The sequence below is a fragment of the Lissotriton helveticus genome, chromosome 9, assembly GCF_964261635.1.
Source record: "Lissotriton helveticus chromosome 9, aLisHel1.1, whole genome shotgun sequence".
In the NCBI taxonomy this organism is placed as follows: domain Eukaryota; kingdom Metazoa; phylum Chordata; class Amphibia; order Caudata; family Salamandridae; genus Lissotriton; species Lissotriton helveticus.
This window is the reverse complement of record NC_136070.1, coordinates 238,432,636-238,451,371: the sequence shown is the minus strand read 5'-3', so window position 1 is coordinate 238,451,371 and position 18,736 is coordinate 238,432,636. Positions and strand designations below refer to the sequence as shown.

The window sequence follows — 18,736 nt, the reverse complement described above, 5'->3', positions numbered from 1 at the left end:
CACAAGCAACAGACATCCACAAGCAACAGACATCCACAAGCAACAGACATCCACAAGCAACAGACATCCACAAGCAACAGACATCCACAAGCAACAGACATCCACAAGCAACAGACATCCACAAGCAACAGACATCCACAAGCAACAGACATCCACAAGCATCACACACCCACAAGTATCACAAGCATCAGACATCCACAAGTATCACAAGCATCAGACATCCACAAGCATCAGACATCCACAAGCATCAGACATCCACAAGCATCAGACATCCACAAGCATCAGACATCCACAAGCATCAGACATCCACAAGCATCAGACATCCACAAGCATCACAAGCAGCAGACATCCACAAGCATCAGGCATCCACAAGCATCAGGCATCCACAAGCGGCAGGCATCCACAAGCATCACACATCCACAAGAATCACAAGCATCAGACATCCACAAGCATCACAAGCATCAGACATCCACAAGCATCAGACATCCACAAGCATCAGACATCCACAAGCATCACAAGCATCAGACATCCACAAGCATCACAAGCATCAGACATCCACAAGCATCACAAGCATCAGACATCCACAAGCATCACAAGCATCAGACATCCACAAGCATCACAAGCATCAGACATCCACAAGCATCAGACATCCACAAGCATCAGACATCCACAAGCATCAGACATCCACAAGCATCAGACATCCACAAGCATCACAAGCAGCAGACATCCACAAGCATCAGACATCCACAAGCATCACAAGCAGCAGACATCCACAAGCATCAGACATCCACAAGCATCACAAGCAGCAGACATCCACAAGCATCAGACATCCACAAGCATCACAAGCAGCAGACATCCACAAGCATCAGGCATCCACAAGCGTCAGACATCCACAAGCATCACAAGCAGCAGACATCCACAAGCAACAGACATCCACAAGCAACAGACATCCACAAGCAACAGACATCCACAAGCAACAGACATCCACAAGCAACAGACATCCACAAGCATCAGACATCCACAAGCATCAGACATCCACAAGCATCACAAGCATCAGACATCCACAAGCATCAGATATCCACAAGCATCACACATCCACAAGCATCACACATCCACAAGCATCACACATCCACAAGCATCACACATCCACAAGCATCACACATCCACAAGCATCACACATCCACAAGCATCACACATCCACAAGCATCACACATCCACAAGCATCACACATCCACAAGCATCACACATCCACAAGCATCACACATCCACAAGCATCACAAGCATCAGACATCCACAAGCATCAGACATCCACAAGCATCAGACATCCACAAGCATCAGACATCCACAAGCATCAGACATCCACAAGCATCACACATCCACAAGCATCACAAGCATCAGACATCCACAAGCATCAGACATCCACAAGCATCAGACATCCACAAGCATCAGACATCCACAAGCATCAGACATCCACAAGCATCAGACATCCACAAGCATCAGACATCCATAAGCATCACAAGCAGCAGACATCCACAAGCATCAGGCATCCACAAGCATCAGGCATCCAAAAGCGGCAGGCATCCACAAGCGGCAGGCATCCACAAGCGGCACAAGCATCAGACATCCACAAGCGTCAGACATCCACAAGCATCACAAGCATCAGACATCCACAAGCATCAGACATCCACAAGCATCAGACATCCACAAGCATCAGACATCCACAAGCATCAGACATCCACAAGCATCAGACATCCACAAGCATCAGACATCCACAAGCATCAGACATCCACAAGCATCACAAGCATCAGGCATCCACAAGCATCACAATCATCAGGCATCCACAAGCATCACAATCATCAGACATCCACAAGCATCACAATCATCAGACATCCACAAGCATCACAATCATCAGACATCCACAAGCATCACAATCATCAGACATCCACAAGCATCACAATCATCAGACATCCACAAGCATCACAATCATCAGACATCCACAAGCATCACAATCATCAGACATCCACAAGCATCAGACATCCACAAGCATCACAAGCAGCAGACATCCACAAGCATCAGGCATCCACAAGCGGCAGGCATCCACAAGCGGCAGGCATCCACAAGCGGCAGGCATCCACAAGCAACAGACATCCACAAGCAACAGACATCCACAAGCATCAGACATCCACAAGCATCAGACATCCACAAGCATCAGACATCCACAAGCATCAGACATCCACAAGCATCAGACATCCACAAGCATCAGACATCCACAAGCATCAGACATCCACAAGCGGCAGGCATCCACAAGCGGCAGGCATCCACAAGCGGCAGGCATCCACAAGCAACAGACATCCACAAGCATCAGACATCCACAAGCATCAGACATCCACAAGCATCAGACATCCACAAGCATCAGACATCCACAAGCATCAGACATCCACAAGCATCAGACATCCACAAGCATCAGACATCCACAAGCATCAGACATCCACAAGCATCAGACATCCACAAGCATCAGACATCCACAAGCATCAAACATGCTTAGCATCAGACATCCACAAGCAGCAGACATCCACAAGCAGCAGACATCCACAAGCATCAGACATCCACAAGCATCAGACATCCACAAGCATCAGACATCCACAAGCATCAGACATCCACAAGCATCAGACATCCACAAGCATCAGACATCCACAAGCATCACAAGCATCAGACATCCACAAGCATCAGACATCCACAAGCATCACAAGCATCAGACATCCACAAGCATCAGACATCCACAAGCATCACAAGCATCAGACATCCACAAGCATCAGACATCCACAAGCATCACAAGCATCAGACATCCACAAGCATCAGACATCCACAAGCATCAGACATGCTTAGCATCAGACATCCACAAGCAACAGACATCCACAAGCATCAGACATGCTTAGCATCAGACATCCACAAGCAACAGACATCCACAAGCATCAGACATCCACAAGCATCAGACATCCACAAGCATCAGACATCCACAAGCATCAGACATCCACAAGCATCAGACATCCACAAGCATCAGACATCCACAAGCATCAGACATCCACAAGCATCACAAGCATCAGACATCCACAAGCATCACAAGCATCAGACATCCACAAGCATCACAAGCATCAGACATCCACAAGCATCAGACATCTACAAGCATCAGACATCCACAAGCATCAGACATCTACAAGCATCAGACATCCACAAGCATCAGACATCCACAAGCATCAGACATCCACAAGCATCAGACATCCACAAGCATCAGACATCCACAAGCATCAGACATGCTTAGCATCAGACATCCACAAGCATCAGACATGCTTAGCATCAGACATCCACAAGCATCAGACATCCACAAGCATCAGACATCCACAAGCATCAGACATCCACAAGCATCAGACATCCACAAGCATCAGACATCCACAAGCATCAGACATCCACAAGCAACAGACATCCACAAGCAACAGACATCCACAAGCAACAGACATCCACACCCTCACTCACCCTCACCCTCACTCACCCTCAACACCTCATCCTCAACCCCTCACCCACACTCACCCTCACTCACCCTCACCCTCACTCACCATCAACCGCTCACCCTCACTCACCTTCACCCTCACTCACCCTTACCCTCACTCACCCTCAACACCTCACCCTCACCCTCACTCACCCTCAACTCCTCACCCTTAACCCCTCACTCACCCTCACTCACCCTCACTCACCCTCACTCACCCTCACCCTCAACACCTCACCCTCACCCACCCTCACCCTCACTCACCCTCACCCTCACTCACCCTCACTCACCCTCACCTCCTCACCCTCACCCTCACTCACCCTCAACGCCTCACCGTCACTCACCCTCACCCTCACTCACCCTCAACACCTCACCCTCACTCACCCTCAACCCCACAGCCTCACTCACCCTCACCCTCACTCACCCTCAACTCCTCATCCTCAAGCCCTCACCCTCACTCACCCTCACCCTCACTCACCCTCAATAATCCCTCACCCTCACTCACCCTCAACACCTCACCCACCTTCACCCTCACTCACCCTCAACACCTCACCCTCACTCACCCTCAACACCTCACCCTCACCCTCATCCTCACCCTCACTCACCCTCACCCTCACTCACCCTCACCCTCACTCACCCTCAACACCTCACACTCACCCTCACCCTCACCCTCACTCACCCTCACTCACCCTCACTCACCCACCCTCACCCACCCTCACTCACCCTCACTCACCCTAAACACCTCACCCTCACCCTCTCCCCTGCTGCACTCTCCTGCTCTCTAGAGATGTGGCATAACGACCAGAGCTGCCATATAAGTCACGTAAATACAAAACATGTTGCATTCCAAATGCTATAGGTGTCACATTCGCGAAAGTTATAACTATTGGCATTGTAAATGACAAAGCCATCAATTTAGCAATTTTAACAACCAAACAATAAATAATATATGTCATTTACTAGACCAATAACTACAACTTTTCTAATGCGAGACCTATTGCATTCCAACCCCACTCATCCACGCAACCCCACTCATCCACGCAACCCCACTCACACACGCAACGCCACTCACACACGCAACGCCACTCACACACGCAACGCCAGTCACACATGCAACGCCACTCACACACGCAACGCCACTCACACACGCAACGCCACTCACACACGCAACGCCACTCACACACGCAACGCCACTCACACACGCAACGCCACTCACTCACGCAACGCCACTCATCCACGCAACGCCACTCATCCACGCAACGCCACTCATCCACGCAACGCCACTCATCCACGCAACGCCACTCATCCACGCAACGCCACTCATCCACGCAACGCCACTCATCCACGCAACGCCACTCATCCACGCAACGCCACTCATCCACGCAACGCCACTCATCCACGCAACGTCACTCATCCACGCAACGTCACTCATCCACGCAACGTCACTCATCCACGCAAATCCACGCAACGTCACTCATCCACGCAACGCCACTCATCCATTTGCAAAACAAAAAAGGTCAAACTCTTCTATTGCGAGACCTATTGCATTTTCAATGCTCGTTTACTGAAGCACTGACAGCTTGCATTATTTCGCTGTCTATTTTTGTTTTTGACCGGGTATTGGCAGCTACGGAAGCCGTTTGCACAGCTGCCTCCGCGGGCTCATCAGCCAATGAATTCCCTGCAACGTGAACGCCATCACGTTGATGACTCAGTGTATGGATCACCTGAGTCTTCTGTAGTTCTTTCTGTAAAAGAACTACTTGTTCCCAATCAATCAAGAAATGTGTATAGCGCGCTACTCACCCGGAGGGTCTCAAGGCGCTAGGGGGGGGCGGGTCCGCTACTGCTCGAACAGCCAGGTCTTGAGCTGCTTCCTGAAGGAGAGGTTGTCTTGGGTAAGACGGAGGTGGATGGGGAGGGAATTCCAGGTCTTGGCTGACAGGTAGGAGAAGGATCTTCCTCCCATGGTGGCTCTCCGGATGCGTGGAATGGCGGCGAGGGCGTGGTTGGTCGAACGTAGTTGGCGGGTGGGAGTGTAGAAGGTCAGGCGGCTGTTGAGGTACCTGGGGCCCAGGTCATGGAGGGCTTTATGTGCGTGGGTGAGGAGGCGGAACGTGATTCTTTTGCTGACGGGGAGCCAGTGCAGGTCTTTCAGGTGTCCGGAGATGTGGCTGTGGCGGGGGATGTCCAGGATGAGTCGTGTGGAGGCGTTCTGGATGCCTTGGAGTCTTTTCTGCAGTTTGGCTGTGGTTCCGGTGTAGAGGGTGTTTCCGTAGTCTAGTCTGCTGGTGACAAGTGCCTGGGTGACCGTCTTCCTAGTTTCGGTGGGGATCCATCGGAAGATCTTTCGGAGCATGGGTAGGATGTTGAAGCATGAAGACGAGACGGCGTTGACTTGTCTGGTCATCGACAGGGAGGAATCCAGGATGAAACCCAGGTTGCGTGCGTGGTCCGTTGGTTTGGGTGCGCTGCCTAAGGCCGGGGGCCACCAGGAGTCGTCCCTGGCAGATGGTGATGATCCAAGGATGAGGACTTCTGTCTTGTCTGAGTTCAGTTTCAAGTGGCTGTTCTTCATCCACTCGGCTACTTCTTTCATCCCTTCGTGTAGGTTTGTTCTGGCGGTGGCGGGGTCGTTGGTGAGGGAGAGGATCAGCTGGGTGTCGTCGGCGTAGGAGATGATGTTGAGGCTGTGTTGGCGTGCGATGGCTGCGAGGGGGCTCATGTACACGTTGAAGAGGGTGGGGCTGAGTGATGAGCCTTGTGGTACGCCTCAGATGACTTCGGTGGCCTCAGATCTGAACGGGGGAGGCGGACTCTCTGGGTTCTTCCGGCGAGGAGCAAGATGATCCACTCCAGTGCCTTCTCTTGGATTCCGACGTTGCTGAGGCGTTGTACTAGGGTGCGGTGGCAGACAGTATCGAACGCTGCGGAGAGGTCCCGGAGGATGAGGGCCGCTGTTTCCCCGTTGTCGAGCAGGGTTCGGATGTCGTCAGTGGCTGCGATGAGGGCGGTCTCGGTGCTGTCATTGGCTCGGAAGCGGGACTGTGAGTGGTGGAGGGATCCGTTCGTCTCGAGGAAGGCGGCCAGCTGTCTGTTGACTGTCTTCTCGATGACTTTGGCAGGGAACGGGAGCAGCGAGATGGGGCGGTAGTTCTTGAGGTCGGTGGGGTCTGCCGATGGTTTCTTCAGTAGGGCGCTGAGTTCGGCGTGCTTCCAGCTCTCCGGGAAGGTGGCGGTGTCGAAGGAGCAGTTGATGATGTCCCGGAGTTGGGGTGCGATGACGGAGTCGGCCTTGTTGAAGACGTGGTGCGGGCATGGGTCGGTTGGTGATCCGGAGTGGATGGTGTTCATTGTCCGGATGGTGTCTTCGGTGTTGACTGGGGTCCAGTCGCGGAGGATGGTGGTGGGGGGCGTTGGTTCTGTGGTTGGGTGCGTGGTCTGTTCGCCGAAGCTGTTGTGTATGTCTGCGATCTTGTTGTGGAAGAACGTGGCGAGTGAGTCGCAGAGGTCTTGTGAGGGAGTGATGTTGTTTACGGCGCTGGGGTTGGAGAGCTCTTTGACGATGCTGAAGAGCTCCTTGCTGTTGTGCGCGTTGTTGTCTAATCGTTCCTTGAATGCTGTCTTCTTGGTGGTGTGGATCAGCTGGTGGTGTTTGCGGGTGGCGTGCCTGAGGGCGGTCATGTTGTCTGTGGTCGGGTTTTTTCGCCAGGCTTTCTCGAGGGTGCGGCAGTTCTTCTTGGAGTTCTTGAGGTCGTCGTTGAACCACGGGGCTTTCTTGCTTCCGGGCCTGCTGGGATGGGTTTTCAGGGGTGCGAGGTCGTCGGCGCAGATGGTGATCCATTGTGCGACGTTGTGGGCTGCTTGGTTGGGGTCCGTTGATCTGGCGGGCGGGTTCTGGTTCAGTGATGCGGTGAGCTGGTCGGTGGTGATCTTGTTCCAGTTCCTGCGGGGAACCTGTTGCGGGAGGTGGTGAGTTGTGTTCTTTCTGAAGCTGAAGTGGACGCAGCTGTGGTCAGTCCAGTGGAGTCCGGTGGAGTTGCTGAAGGAGATGTGCTTGCTGGAGGAGAAGATTGGGTCCAGAGTGTGTCCGGCGTAGTGGGTAGGGGTGTTCACCAGTTGCTTGAGTCCGAGGTTAGCGAGGTTGTCCAGTAGGGTGGTGGTGTTGTTGTCGTTGTTGTTCTCCAGGTGGAAGTTGAGATCCCCTAGGAGGATGTAGTCAGCGGAGGGGAGGGCGTGTGGGCTGATGAAGTCTGCGATGTCTTCGCTGAATTGTGCACGGGGTCCTGGGGGTCTGTAGATGAGGGTGCCTCTGAGTGTGGTCTTGGGGTCGGTGTGCATCTGGAAGTGAAGATGCTCGGCAGCTGGGAGGGTGTCTTCGGAGTTGGTCGAGATGCGGATGGTGTTTTTGTGGACGATGGCGATGCCTCCTCCAGTCTGGTTGACGCGGTCCCTCCGGGTGATTTTGTATCCGTCCTGGAAGGCTATGGCGATGTCGGGCGCTGAGGAGGCGTTCATCCAGGTCTCCGTGAGGAAGGAGACGTCCGGGGATGTGGTGTCGAGCAGGTTCCATAGTTCCACGGCGTGTCTGTGGACGGAGCGGGTGTTGAGCAGGATGCACCTCAGGTGGTTGCTGTTGGTGCTTGGCTTGGCGGGTGCGAGTGGGTTGCGGGTCCGAAGCATTTTATGCTTGATTGTGTCACCTTTTGCATCTTTGAAACCGTTTTGAACCCAGTTCTGCAAGTATTCATTGTAAGACTGGACGCAGTAATACGAATCTCACACTATTAGTGTGGGGAATTCGCGATCGGTATTTTGAAGCGCCATCTTGAAAGCCTGTAGTTCAGCTCGCTGAGCTGTACAGTCCCCGAGTGATTGTGTTTTAGTGACCATGGGTCTAAATTTTCCTTCGTGCCAACGACCTTTAACAATCGCGCACGCAGCACTACAAGATGGTTTACCCCCAACTGCGGGTTGTGCTGAACCGTCTGTATATATTATACAGCCTTAGTGTTCCAGAGGCATGATTTCAGTCGGCAGAGGACATTCATATTCGTATTGGAGGAATTCTTGCGTTTTTAAGTTAGGATCAAATTCGTATCCTACGTCTGATGCAGCAAGAGAATTAACCCATTGTATCCATCTGGGATGTAAAGCTTTAGCATTTGGAATGCTGGCTCTTGTTACTGCCTCTAGGGCAGGTATCGGTGTAACGATTATTATACGTTTACCTTGTGCGAGGGCTCTTTCTTTTGCTACAGCAGTTTGGACCGCAGTCAGAATTTTTTCAGTAGAACTGAATTTCATTTCAGCTTGTGTGTACAAGTGTGATTTATAAGCTATTGGTACTGTTTCTCCCTCCTTAGAGGTCAGGTATGTAAATCCGCATCTTCCTGGGATGACTCGGATTACAAGGTTGCATTCGTTTGCGCGTGTTTGCAGTTTTGTTTTAGTTAACATGTCTGTTTGCATTGATCTCAAGATTTTAGTGTGATTCTGAGTCCAATTAATTGGTTTGAAATCAGGTTTTATTATTCCAAGAGAGGTTTAACCCTCTCTGCGTAGTTTAGAATGTAGGTTCTTCCGAAATTCAGGAAACCTAGAATTGATTGTAAGTTTTTCAGCGTTTTTGGAGCTTGGAGTACTCCACACTTCTCTAAGAAGTTGTCTGCTAGGCTTTTGCCTTCACTTGATAACTCATATCCCAAAAATAGAACAGTGAGGTGGGCAATTCGTGACTTTTTAAAGTTGAATTTGTACCCTTCAGCTGCGAACCCAAGTATAATGGTGTTCACTCTTTTCAAGTGTGTCTCCAGGTCATCGTCTGTAAGATCGATGTCATCGACATAAGATAATGCCTCATCATCATACATTTGTAGTAATTCTGTTACCCTGGCTGAAAATAATCCTGGGCTGTTCTTGAATCCCTGTGGGAGACGACAAAATTGTCTTTCTGCCCCCATACTGGAGAAAGCGGTCAAATACCTGCTTTCTGGTGCAATATTTTGACAGAAGAAACCATTTGAAATATCTAATGTCGTTTTATATTTTTTGCGCACAATGTTATTCATTAGTGCTGCACCTTGTGAGTTTTGTACGGCAAATGTTTTGCAACAAGAGTTTAGGTGTCTGTAATCCAAAACTAGACGGTATGAATCGTCTGGTTTGGAGACAGGAACTAAAGGATTGTTCATTTGTGAGGTGCATGTTTCAATCACCCCCTGGTATTCAAGTTGATCTAAGATCTCCCTGACTTGTTTTTTAGCTTCTTGCTTAACAGGATACTGCCTCTGTGCAGTCGGTTGATTTTTTTTACTGAATTTTATGGCGAGGAGAATCCTCATCCCATCCTACATGATTTTTATATAATGCAGGGGCTTGGGCCACTGGCCATTTTCTAGCATATGTGTATTTTTTATCAATTGGAATGTGATTTGAGAAGGCAGGCATAATCATTTCTTCGCCATGTGGGCACTCCCTGACAAACTCTGGTGGCCAGTCTTTCTCTGCTAGAAGGATATCATAGCCTTTAGATAGATTCTCCCAAAAGAGACCTCTTATTTTCCTAGTTTTGTCCCCTTCTATACGTAATGTTATTTCATATAATTTATGGGGTACACTAACTCTGGTGTCTGCAGTTTCCACTTGAATGTATTCATTCGTGTCCACTGTCTCCAGAAGATTCATCAGGATCTTGCGAGCTATGGTCACTTCTGCTGCGCTGTCTAGCATTGTCTGGGCCCATTCTCCGTTGTGTTCTCAGAATCCTCGGCATGTTTTATTTTAATACTGGCTACCTTCTTTTTGGGAAATTGTAATTTTTTTACTTTGATGAGCAGGTTCCTCGTCTTTGGACTTGACGCGCTCTTCTTTATGTTATGACCGTCCTCTTCTTTCCGATTTCTGTGAGGAAGTCTGAAAAGATTGAGAGGGACGTGTATCATTATCTTGATATCTGTCAGGTTTTCTTAATTTGTCCCTATCTATAAGGCTGTATCTTTTTTCAGAGGGCTCCCATTGTGGAGACCTGTCCCCTCGTCCTGGAGATCTATTTCTCCGTTGGGGAGACCTTCCTCTGGACTGAAACTGTTTTTCTCTGGGAGTGGTTGCTTTATTACCCTCCCACTTCTTTTTTGGAGTAATGAGATTATTTTTAATAAAGGTTTTTTCAGGATTTTCAGTTAGTTGTGCTTTTAGTGGTTTCCCACCCAAATTATCTCTACCTAATTCTTCATAGGATTTTTCAATTATTCTGGCAAGTTCAAAAGGTTGTTCTGTTATATCTGTTTCTTTCAATTTTTGGCAGGTCGCCACAGATGCTGCTTCTCCTTTTATGTTGGCTAGTAATATAGCCGAGACTTGCTTAAAGTCTTTCAGTCATTTCATACCTAGATTTAAAGCAGGCTCCGGACCGTATTCATTTTGAATCTGTCTTAGTACGTCTGGTATAACCGCCATAGACGGAACACCATGTGTTTTTGTGTATATTGAAGCATAGACTGTTCCCCAAGTGTCACAGTCCTCCACATGTGGTGCGATCCCCATTGGTAGACAGATTGTCAGAATTCTGTGTTTCTCAATAGGTGTAGTATCAGGAAATACTGCCTCTATTTGAGTAATTTTTTGAGCTAACCAGAACGGAATTTGTTCCCGTTTTGCGGGTAATTTGAAAATGACTGATTGTATAGTCTGTGGTGTTATTTTATTTGTGTTCCCCTGGTGAGGGGTGTGCTGTGGAATTTTTATTGCTGGTTGGACTGTTAAGGTCCGCATGACATATTGGACCAATTGTCTATGTATTTTAATTAATTGTTTTAGCTGAACTAAAAGTTCTCCATTGGACATTCCTTCAATGTCAGGATGTGGTGTGTAGCTGGCTAGAACCGGCCATGTGGCTCCTGGTCTACCTAGTGGACCGAGCCTGGTAATATGTTTGATGTTTTAGGGCGCCATTAAACCAGAGCTGATGCTCTTGGTAGGTTAGTGGAATTTCAACGTCCTCGAAAGGAACGTATTCCTCTGGAGATTCCTCTGCTTTGTAGTAGTGGAAATCGCGTGTCACAGCATTTGCTGCTGGAAAATGTATCCATGAATAGAATACCTCTGTCTGCCGATATTCATGGGCCTCTACCCCAAATATGACTGTACCACCTCTTGATGATACTCCATTATTTAGAAGTTTGTAAGTTACACCCTTCCTTACATTGACTGGAATGAGTATAGCATCCGGGTCATCTTGCCGGAGACTTGTGTCCTCCGCTAAACGTTGAGCTGCCAAAGCATCTCTTTCTCTGTCGTCGTCCGACATTTTGCTGACAGAAAGCTGCACAATATTTTGGAACACTGTATCCTTCAACGTTGACTAAACCAAAAACTAATACATAGGATTTTCATCCTACTAAGTTTTGGCAGATATTAACCTTTTACCCACTCCAGACGTCTATTGGAGTTTTTACGGGAAAAAGGGGTCTGTGTGAAAAGCACTACTGAGTTACTCTAGTATCTAGCAGTAAATTATCGCCTTACCAAACGTTGGGCGCCATGTAGTGTAGTTCCTATATTCCCAATAGGCTTTGCGGATTGGAATAACAAACAATAGTTTAGACATAGGACTGAGGTCGACTAGGTCTCTATTGAATATGTTAGACTTAATTATGAATGCCAGCTAGCTCAGAGGTCACTAGAAACTTTCTCGAGTAAACAAGAAGGTGTTTACTTTCCTGAATAGACAAGAAGGGATTAGTTTCTGACAACCGCATAAACATGACACCTTTGCTCCCTCCAGAATAAGGAGTATATCTCCAGAGTTGCGGAAACAATAGATAACTATTTTAATCAGTCAATCGTGCATGCTTAGTTTCACCAGAAGCGCAGAGAAACAGAGAGACGGGCGTTTTCAATAAAAGAGGTTATTTATTGAACAGTCTTCTTTCCCATGCAAGAGAAGTGAGTTGCTACAATTGCAATACTTGTCATAAAGTAAAGTGCGTACAGTAAAAAGAGTATTACGAAGTAATACTGTAAAAGCATAGTATGGTTTCTAAGCCATACGGTGTTTAAAATAGATAAAATGTATACATTGATAAAATCATGACTAAACGTACTCAACTGGTGCTTCTAAGATACGCCTACCCCGGTGTACCTAACCTAAGCCTAGTACAGGGAAGGAGTAATTGAGCTGCAGTTTGAGTTAAGATAGTTTTGCCAAGAATCTGAATCAAGAATTCTCTGAGGGTTTAATCAGCTCCGTACCTTGGTTATAGAATGAAGGAGGTCTTGTATCTCTCTCTCAGGACTCGATCTCCCAGCAACCCGCAAGGGTGACAGGGAAACACTGGAGCTGGATTTCTCGGCAGGAGAAAAGACAGCGTCTCTCTCAGTGCGTCAATGGGAGGGTCGGCTTCCTTCGGCACTCGCTACAGCAGGGCGTCGGGCAAGTAGATAGCCGATCTGCTCCAAACCACCGTGCGTTTTGCTAGGGCAGATGCTGGTATATTTATACCTGGAAGGTGCCGAGTTTGATGTAAGGTTGGACATAAGACGTCACTAAGAACTCGCAGTTCTTTCAGGACTCCAGGAGTTCTAGGACAAATGAATACAGAAGCAGGGGAAATTCCCGGGCTGCTGGAGGCATGGTTTGTTTAAGAACACGTTGTGCTTTCTAGGAGTCTATGGGAGTAGCCTTGCCGTATTTGGATTGCATTGGCTAGGACTTAATATGGGTATGATTCTTATGCCTTTATAAGGATATGATTTGATATAACCGCATAAGGGTATAAATCGGGAATATTTAAATAGGGTCCTAGATTAGTTTACAACAGATTGAGTGGCGCAGTGTGGAGTATGTATGGGGTAGTAGCGCACTGCCATCACAGAAACATTTCAATTGAAACGAGCATTACATTTGCACCAAAATGCAGAGTTTCTGCACACAAACTGTGCATGCAAATGTCTGCACTTAGTGCAATCATGTGTTTTTAGCTTATTCAATGTTTGTTACACCCACACTAAATTACAAAGAAAACATGTTTCATTTGTACATATCTGATATATTCTGCAACGTCAGCACAGTTGTTTTCTTGTGTGTACTAGACAACAAAAAAAAAAAAAGGATCCCTTCTTATCTTACATGGGTACTCAGCAAGATTGTCACATAAATTCTCTCACTTTGACGTCATAGAAAGGCAAATAAACATTAAGCTCCCTGGAAGAGAGACCATGACGTTTGACCTCGGTCTTTGACTACACAGCAAATATGACAAGAAATGAACAAGATTTAAGGGCCTGTTTACAGAATGGGAGTTTGTGGAATAATACAGTAGACACAATTTAGGCAACGGGAGGGGCGAACTGAACTTCAACAGCCTAAAGCAAATATAGCCAGCAAACAGAAAGCCAGAAAATCTGAGTTTTAAACTGCAAACCAATGGCAAGCAACTGGCGGAATGCATTCCTAGATCAACTTTCTGATAGTCTTTAGCAAACCAGACAGTTGTGCCATCTGGTAGGCTTCTACCTAAAAATAATCAGTTGACATGACCAGTCGAAGAATACAACTCATCCAGTCAAAAACTATGGTAATGCAGCAATACTCCAGGGGCTGGACAAACGTCAAGAATAAGGAGTAAAAAGCCAAATCACAAGCAAAGAAATTACATGAATAAGAAAGCCATCCAATTAGGTTGATAGGGAAGACCTAAAGCCCTCTCTAAGTATGTTGATGTTTTGAATACAATGTGGTCTGTGACGGACTGCTGAAGCAGACTATAAGGAGACTGCAAAACTGCTGTCTAGATGAGAAGATTCATCATTTGGTAATGTGAGCAGCAAGAGTAAATAGATGTACACCATGGTCACAGCAAGTCTTTTTACTAGAAGCAAAGTGAAAATGTAGACATGTTTTAAACTGGTTAGTAAAAAGGTAGTACAGTTAGATATGGGGGTAGGCTTACCGGGAGCAGTTATTCCGAGCACACCCAAATCGCCAAGCTTCTTCCAAAATTCCTGGAAGCAAAAAAAGATCTTCATGAAAAAAGGCCAGTGATCTCCCCCCAAGCTCAGCCATCATTACTGGGGTTAAGTGAATATCTGTCTCACACATGTGTTCCAACAAACTTACCCTGAGTTCCTTGAACTCATTCTTTTGGTCAATCTCTTGAGCTTTTGGGTATAGGTGCTCTTGACAGAACCGGTACATTGTTTGTCTGAGCTGAAAAAACAAAAAATTAAAATTTAATAAGCAGCATATTTTCTTCAAAGCGGAATATCTTTGCTAACTGCTCACAAGTGAGCAAGCCCACAATTTTATGTATAAATCTGTGTATTAGACGTATCAATATGGAAGGCAATACATCATCATAAACAGTAGCTCACATATGCTTCACATTCTATATCCGATCATATACTTGGTTGTTTACAGTATAAACTGCATTCAATAGTCTACCTCGTAACAAACTTGCAAGATGAAATATGGGTCCAAAGTGTCAGAAACGAGTTCTCTTAATTGCTTAAGGAGGCTGCGATATGCTCCATACCCAGGATATACCACAGCCTATGTAGCCAACCTACGTAAATGGGAGAGGTAGATGTACCCCTATGAGTCAGGATGTTTTGAAGTGCTTCCCCCAGTGCCAACCACATCTGTCATCCTCTAATACTTTTAAATGGATATGTGATGGGATTGGGAAGGCCTAGGACCACATACGCCGAGAAGTGAGGTGTGTGTGTGTGTCGAATAACTGATCTATCTCATCTAAGATTTTGGTTCAGTTTGCAATTAATATCAGGCATTATCATAATAAATGTACTAATGTTCCATCCTCCAGCAGGTAGGGCTCCTGTCCGGGTTGCCCCTATGGAGGTGGACCGGCATAAGATACCAATATGTTCATATCTTCATAGCGGTTTCTATACTGGCCACGTTGCGGGTTGTGTGCTTTGCCCTATAGTAAATACCCTCCCAGTCTTTTGGTCTCTCCCTAGCTCTTTTCCCCATCTCTTCTGGCTGGATATACTGTCAGGGTGTGGAGGACGTATGACCAGATCATAGAGGTGGGATAAAAGTCTTCTGTCATGGTCTTTAGTAATTAACCATTTCTCCTAGCGTGCCAACCTGTGGCTGGCCTGTAGGCGTACCTCAGGTTGAAGCACCCAGTGCCGGATTTGCATGTACCTGAACCTTTCCAACTCTGGCACCCCATAATCTTCTTTTTTCTGCTGGAAGGGAATTATTCCAGAGAGGTCGAACAGGTGCCCCACCGATTGGCAGGGAGTGCCATGCCTTAAATGCCTTGTCCGTCTCTCCCGGTGTAAACTCCCTATTTCCGAATAAGGGCGTTAAGGGCGATGGAAAAGTCTTTCTTAGTCTGCCGCACTTTGCCTGCCGTAATTCAATCGAACCGTTTTATGGATCGTAGCCGCTAACTCCAACCCCAGATATGGAATAGTTTTGCTACGCAGACCACGGAGATTTGCTCTCCCACAGTCCGCCGTGACTGACCCGTCGGATTCAAGTCAAGAATCAGTGATTTGTTCACATTGACCCGGAACCCCGAAACCTGGCTAAAGGCCTACAGCTCCACCAAAAAAGAGGGGACTGATCTCTGTGGTTCTGTTAGGGCTACTAGAATATCGTCCGCATATAAGCTAATGGGTTGTGTTTCCCCTCCGAACGGGATCCCCTTGATATTAGAATTGTCTCAAATTTTCTGGGCCTAGAGTTCAATATAGAGGGCAAATAGGAGAGGTGATAACGGACAGCCCTGCCTGGTGCCCCTTTGGATGACGAAGGAACGCGAGTAGACCCCATTCACCCGAATGGAGGCCGTACGCACTTCGTAGCAACAACCCACCCATTCTCTAAACCTGGTACCCAACACAAAATGTGCCATTGTCTGTTCCAGGAATCTCTAATCCACCCGGTCAAATGCCTTTTCGGCGTCAACCGACAGTAGAAGGACGTCCATTCGGGTTTGGTGGCCCTTGTCTATGAGGTGGAAAATCCTCTTCGTATTATACCCGCATTGTCTAGTTGAATGAACCCCGCCTGATCTGGTTCTATTAAGTTCATAATAAGCGGACCCAATCGAGCGGCCAGTATGCCCGTGAATGTTCAGTGATACACTTGTTGATTTGCCTCTCCTTGTCATTTTATGCAACATAAATTCCTGAAGCCTCCACCCTCCACTGGACTCTGGCATGTTGCTACTTGCAGCTGCACAATCACTGCATCGTGATCAGAGAGGGCCACTGGTTCTAGGTCTATGTCTGACACAGCTTTATTGACCTCTGTCGTCCCTAAGAAGTAGTCCAGGTGGGAATATGATTATGTGTGTGCGAGAAAAAGGAATATTGTGTCGCTTTGGGGTGGGCCTTCCGCCAAATATCCACCAGACCCATCTCTTGTAACCAGAGCTTCCCTTTCACGGATATCTCCCTCTTTTAATGTATAGTAGCTTTGGATCTATCTTTGTTTGCGTCCATGACCATATTCAAGTCCCCTCCCACCAAAGTCATGCGCATCTGCGGAACCAGCGCCTCCATTAAAGCAGTTTTCAGGAATCCCTCCTGTCCTGAATTGGGGGCATATATGGAGCCCAGGACCAGTGATTGGGCCCCAAACTGGATAGTGTACCCCTATAGCCGTCCTTTTATCTCGGATACTTTCTCTTTCACCACCCCTTTACAGCGTCTGGCTATTAAAATGGAAACCCCACCTTTTTCTCCCCCGTGGAAGAGAAGAACTGTTGAGGGAGCACCCTGGAACGCATTCGATGCCAGTCTTTGGATAAGAGGTGCATTTCGTGCAGGAGGCACACATCTGCCTCCTTAGTTTCTAAATAGGAAAGAATTGCCCTCCTCTTAATGGGGTTATTGAGCCCTTAGACATTGAGCGTGAGAACTTTTGCTACTTCCCTAATCATATCAGGCATTGGTAGACGCTGAGCCGCCAGACCGCAGGACTAGCTCTTCTTACCCCGCTTCCCCGATCTGCCTGCCTGGTGGCTGAAGCTGTAACCATCTGAATGGAACCCGAAGTACACAGACTTTGGAGCCTGGAGACACCTCCCCTCCCCCCCAACCCCAACTAAACAATTAAGAAAATGTTCCCCTAAAAGTCCAGGATCCACAGAATTCATCCACGTGTCCTTGGTGAACCAGTTTGTAGGGTGCAACGTGTGGCCAGTAAATCCTCCCCGCTGCCTGGGATTCTGCCCACCACTCCCCGGCACTGCATTTCACTACTTATGTGACCCCTGTGTCCTCTCAATCTTTATCCCTGGAACTGGATGCGTTGGACAAAGTGTTAAGAACCAGTTGTTTCTCTTGTGCCATAGTCTTGGAGCTCTGTTTTGATGTCACCGCTCTGAGCCTGTTTCCACCAGCTCGGCACCACCGGTCTCTCTGGCCCTTCAGATCACCTCTCCCCGCATCTCCCTGCTGGGGTTTCTCAATGCCAAGGAGTCGGTATGCTTCCTAGAAGGATCGAGGTTGCTGCATTTTACCGTCCCTTTTGAAAATAATGCTGAAAGGGTGCCCCCAGGAGTATGCAATGCCTTGATTACGGAGATGCATCCTGACTGGACGGAAAGCTCACCTTTTCGGTTAGGTGATCGCCGCCAGATCCTGATATAGAGCGATTGCATGTCCCTGATGTGTTAATGGCTGAGCACCTCTTGCCTTCCGTAGTAGAACTTCTTTAACTTGTAGGACCAACAGGAAAGCTAATATGTCTGGGGGGGTGCCGGTGCTTTTCTCTGCAGTCCCCCTCTATGTGTTCTGTCAATTTTGATGTAAAAGTCTTTGGATTCTTGCAGAATATGCTGAAAGAGGGCCTAGAGATAGTGGGTGACATTCGCCCCCTCCTCTTTAGGTGGCACGCTCTTGATCCGTATATTATTCCGGCAAGACCGGTTCTCCAAATCCTCCGCGTGGGCCTAGAGATCTATCTGTTGCGCCTGCAGGCAGAGCACCTCTTGTTGGAAGGGCTCCACTTCTTTGTCCCGAGCATGTTCATGCTTCTCCATAGTGGCGACTCGCTCTCCTACTTCTTCGATGTGACGGCGCACTTCCTTTATTTCCTTGTAAAAGATCTTTCTGAGTGCCTGTATAGTCTCACGAAGGGTAGAGAACATTTGTGCCAGGAAAGCGCGCGTGATGGGCTCCTCCGCGTTCTCCATCTCCAGCCCACTTGGC

At 47.8% G+C, this 18,736-nt stretch overlaps 1 protein-coding gene across 1 annotated transcript in view; it reads right to left on the bottom strand.

The window, feature by feature from the left end:
• IVD (isovaleryl-CoA dehydrogenase) overlaps positions 1 to 18,736 on the bottom strand; it is a 297,877-nt gene that overhangs the window by 254,318 nt on the left and 24,823 nt on the right. The window contains exons 2-3 of the mRNA XM_078659802.1: positions 14,661 to 14,750; positions 14,494 to 14,545 (exon numbers count right to left, since the gene is read on the bottom strand). Coding sequence (XP_078515928.1) covers positions 14,494 to 14,545; positions 14,661 to 14,750 — 142 coding nt within the window. The remainder of the gene's footprint in view (positions 1 to 14,493; positions 14,546 to 14,660; positions 14,751 to 18,736) is intronic.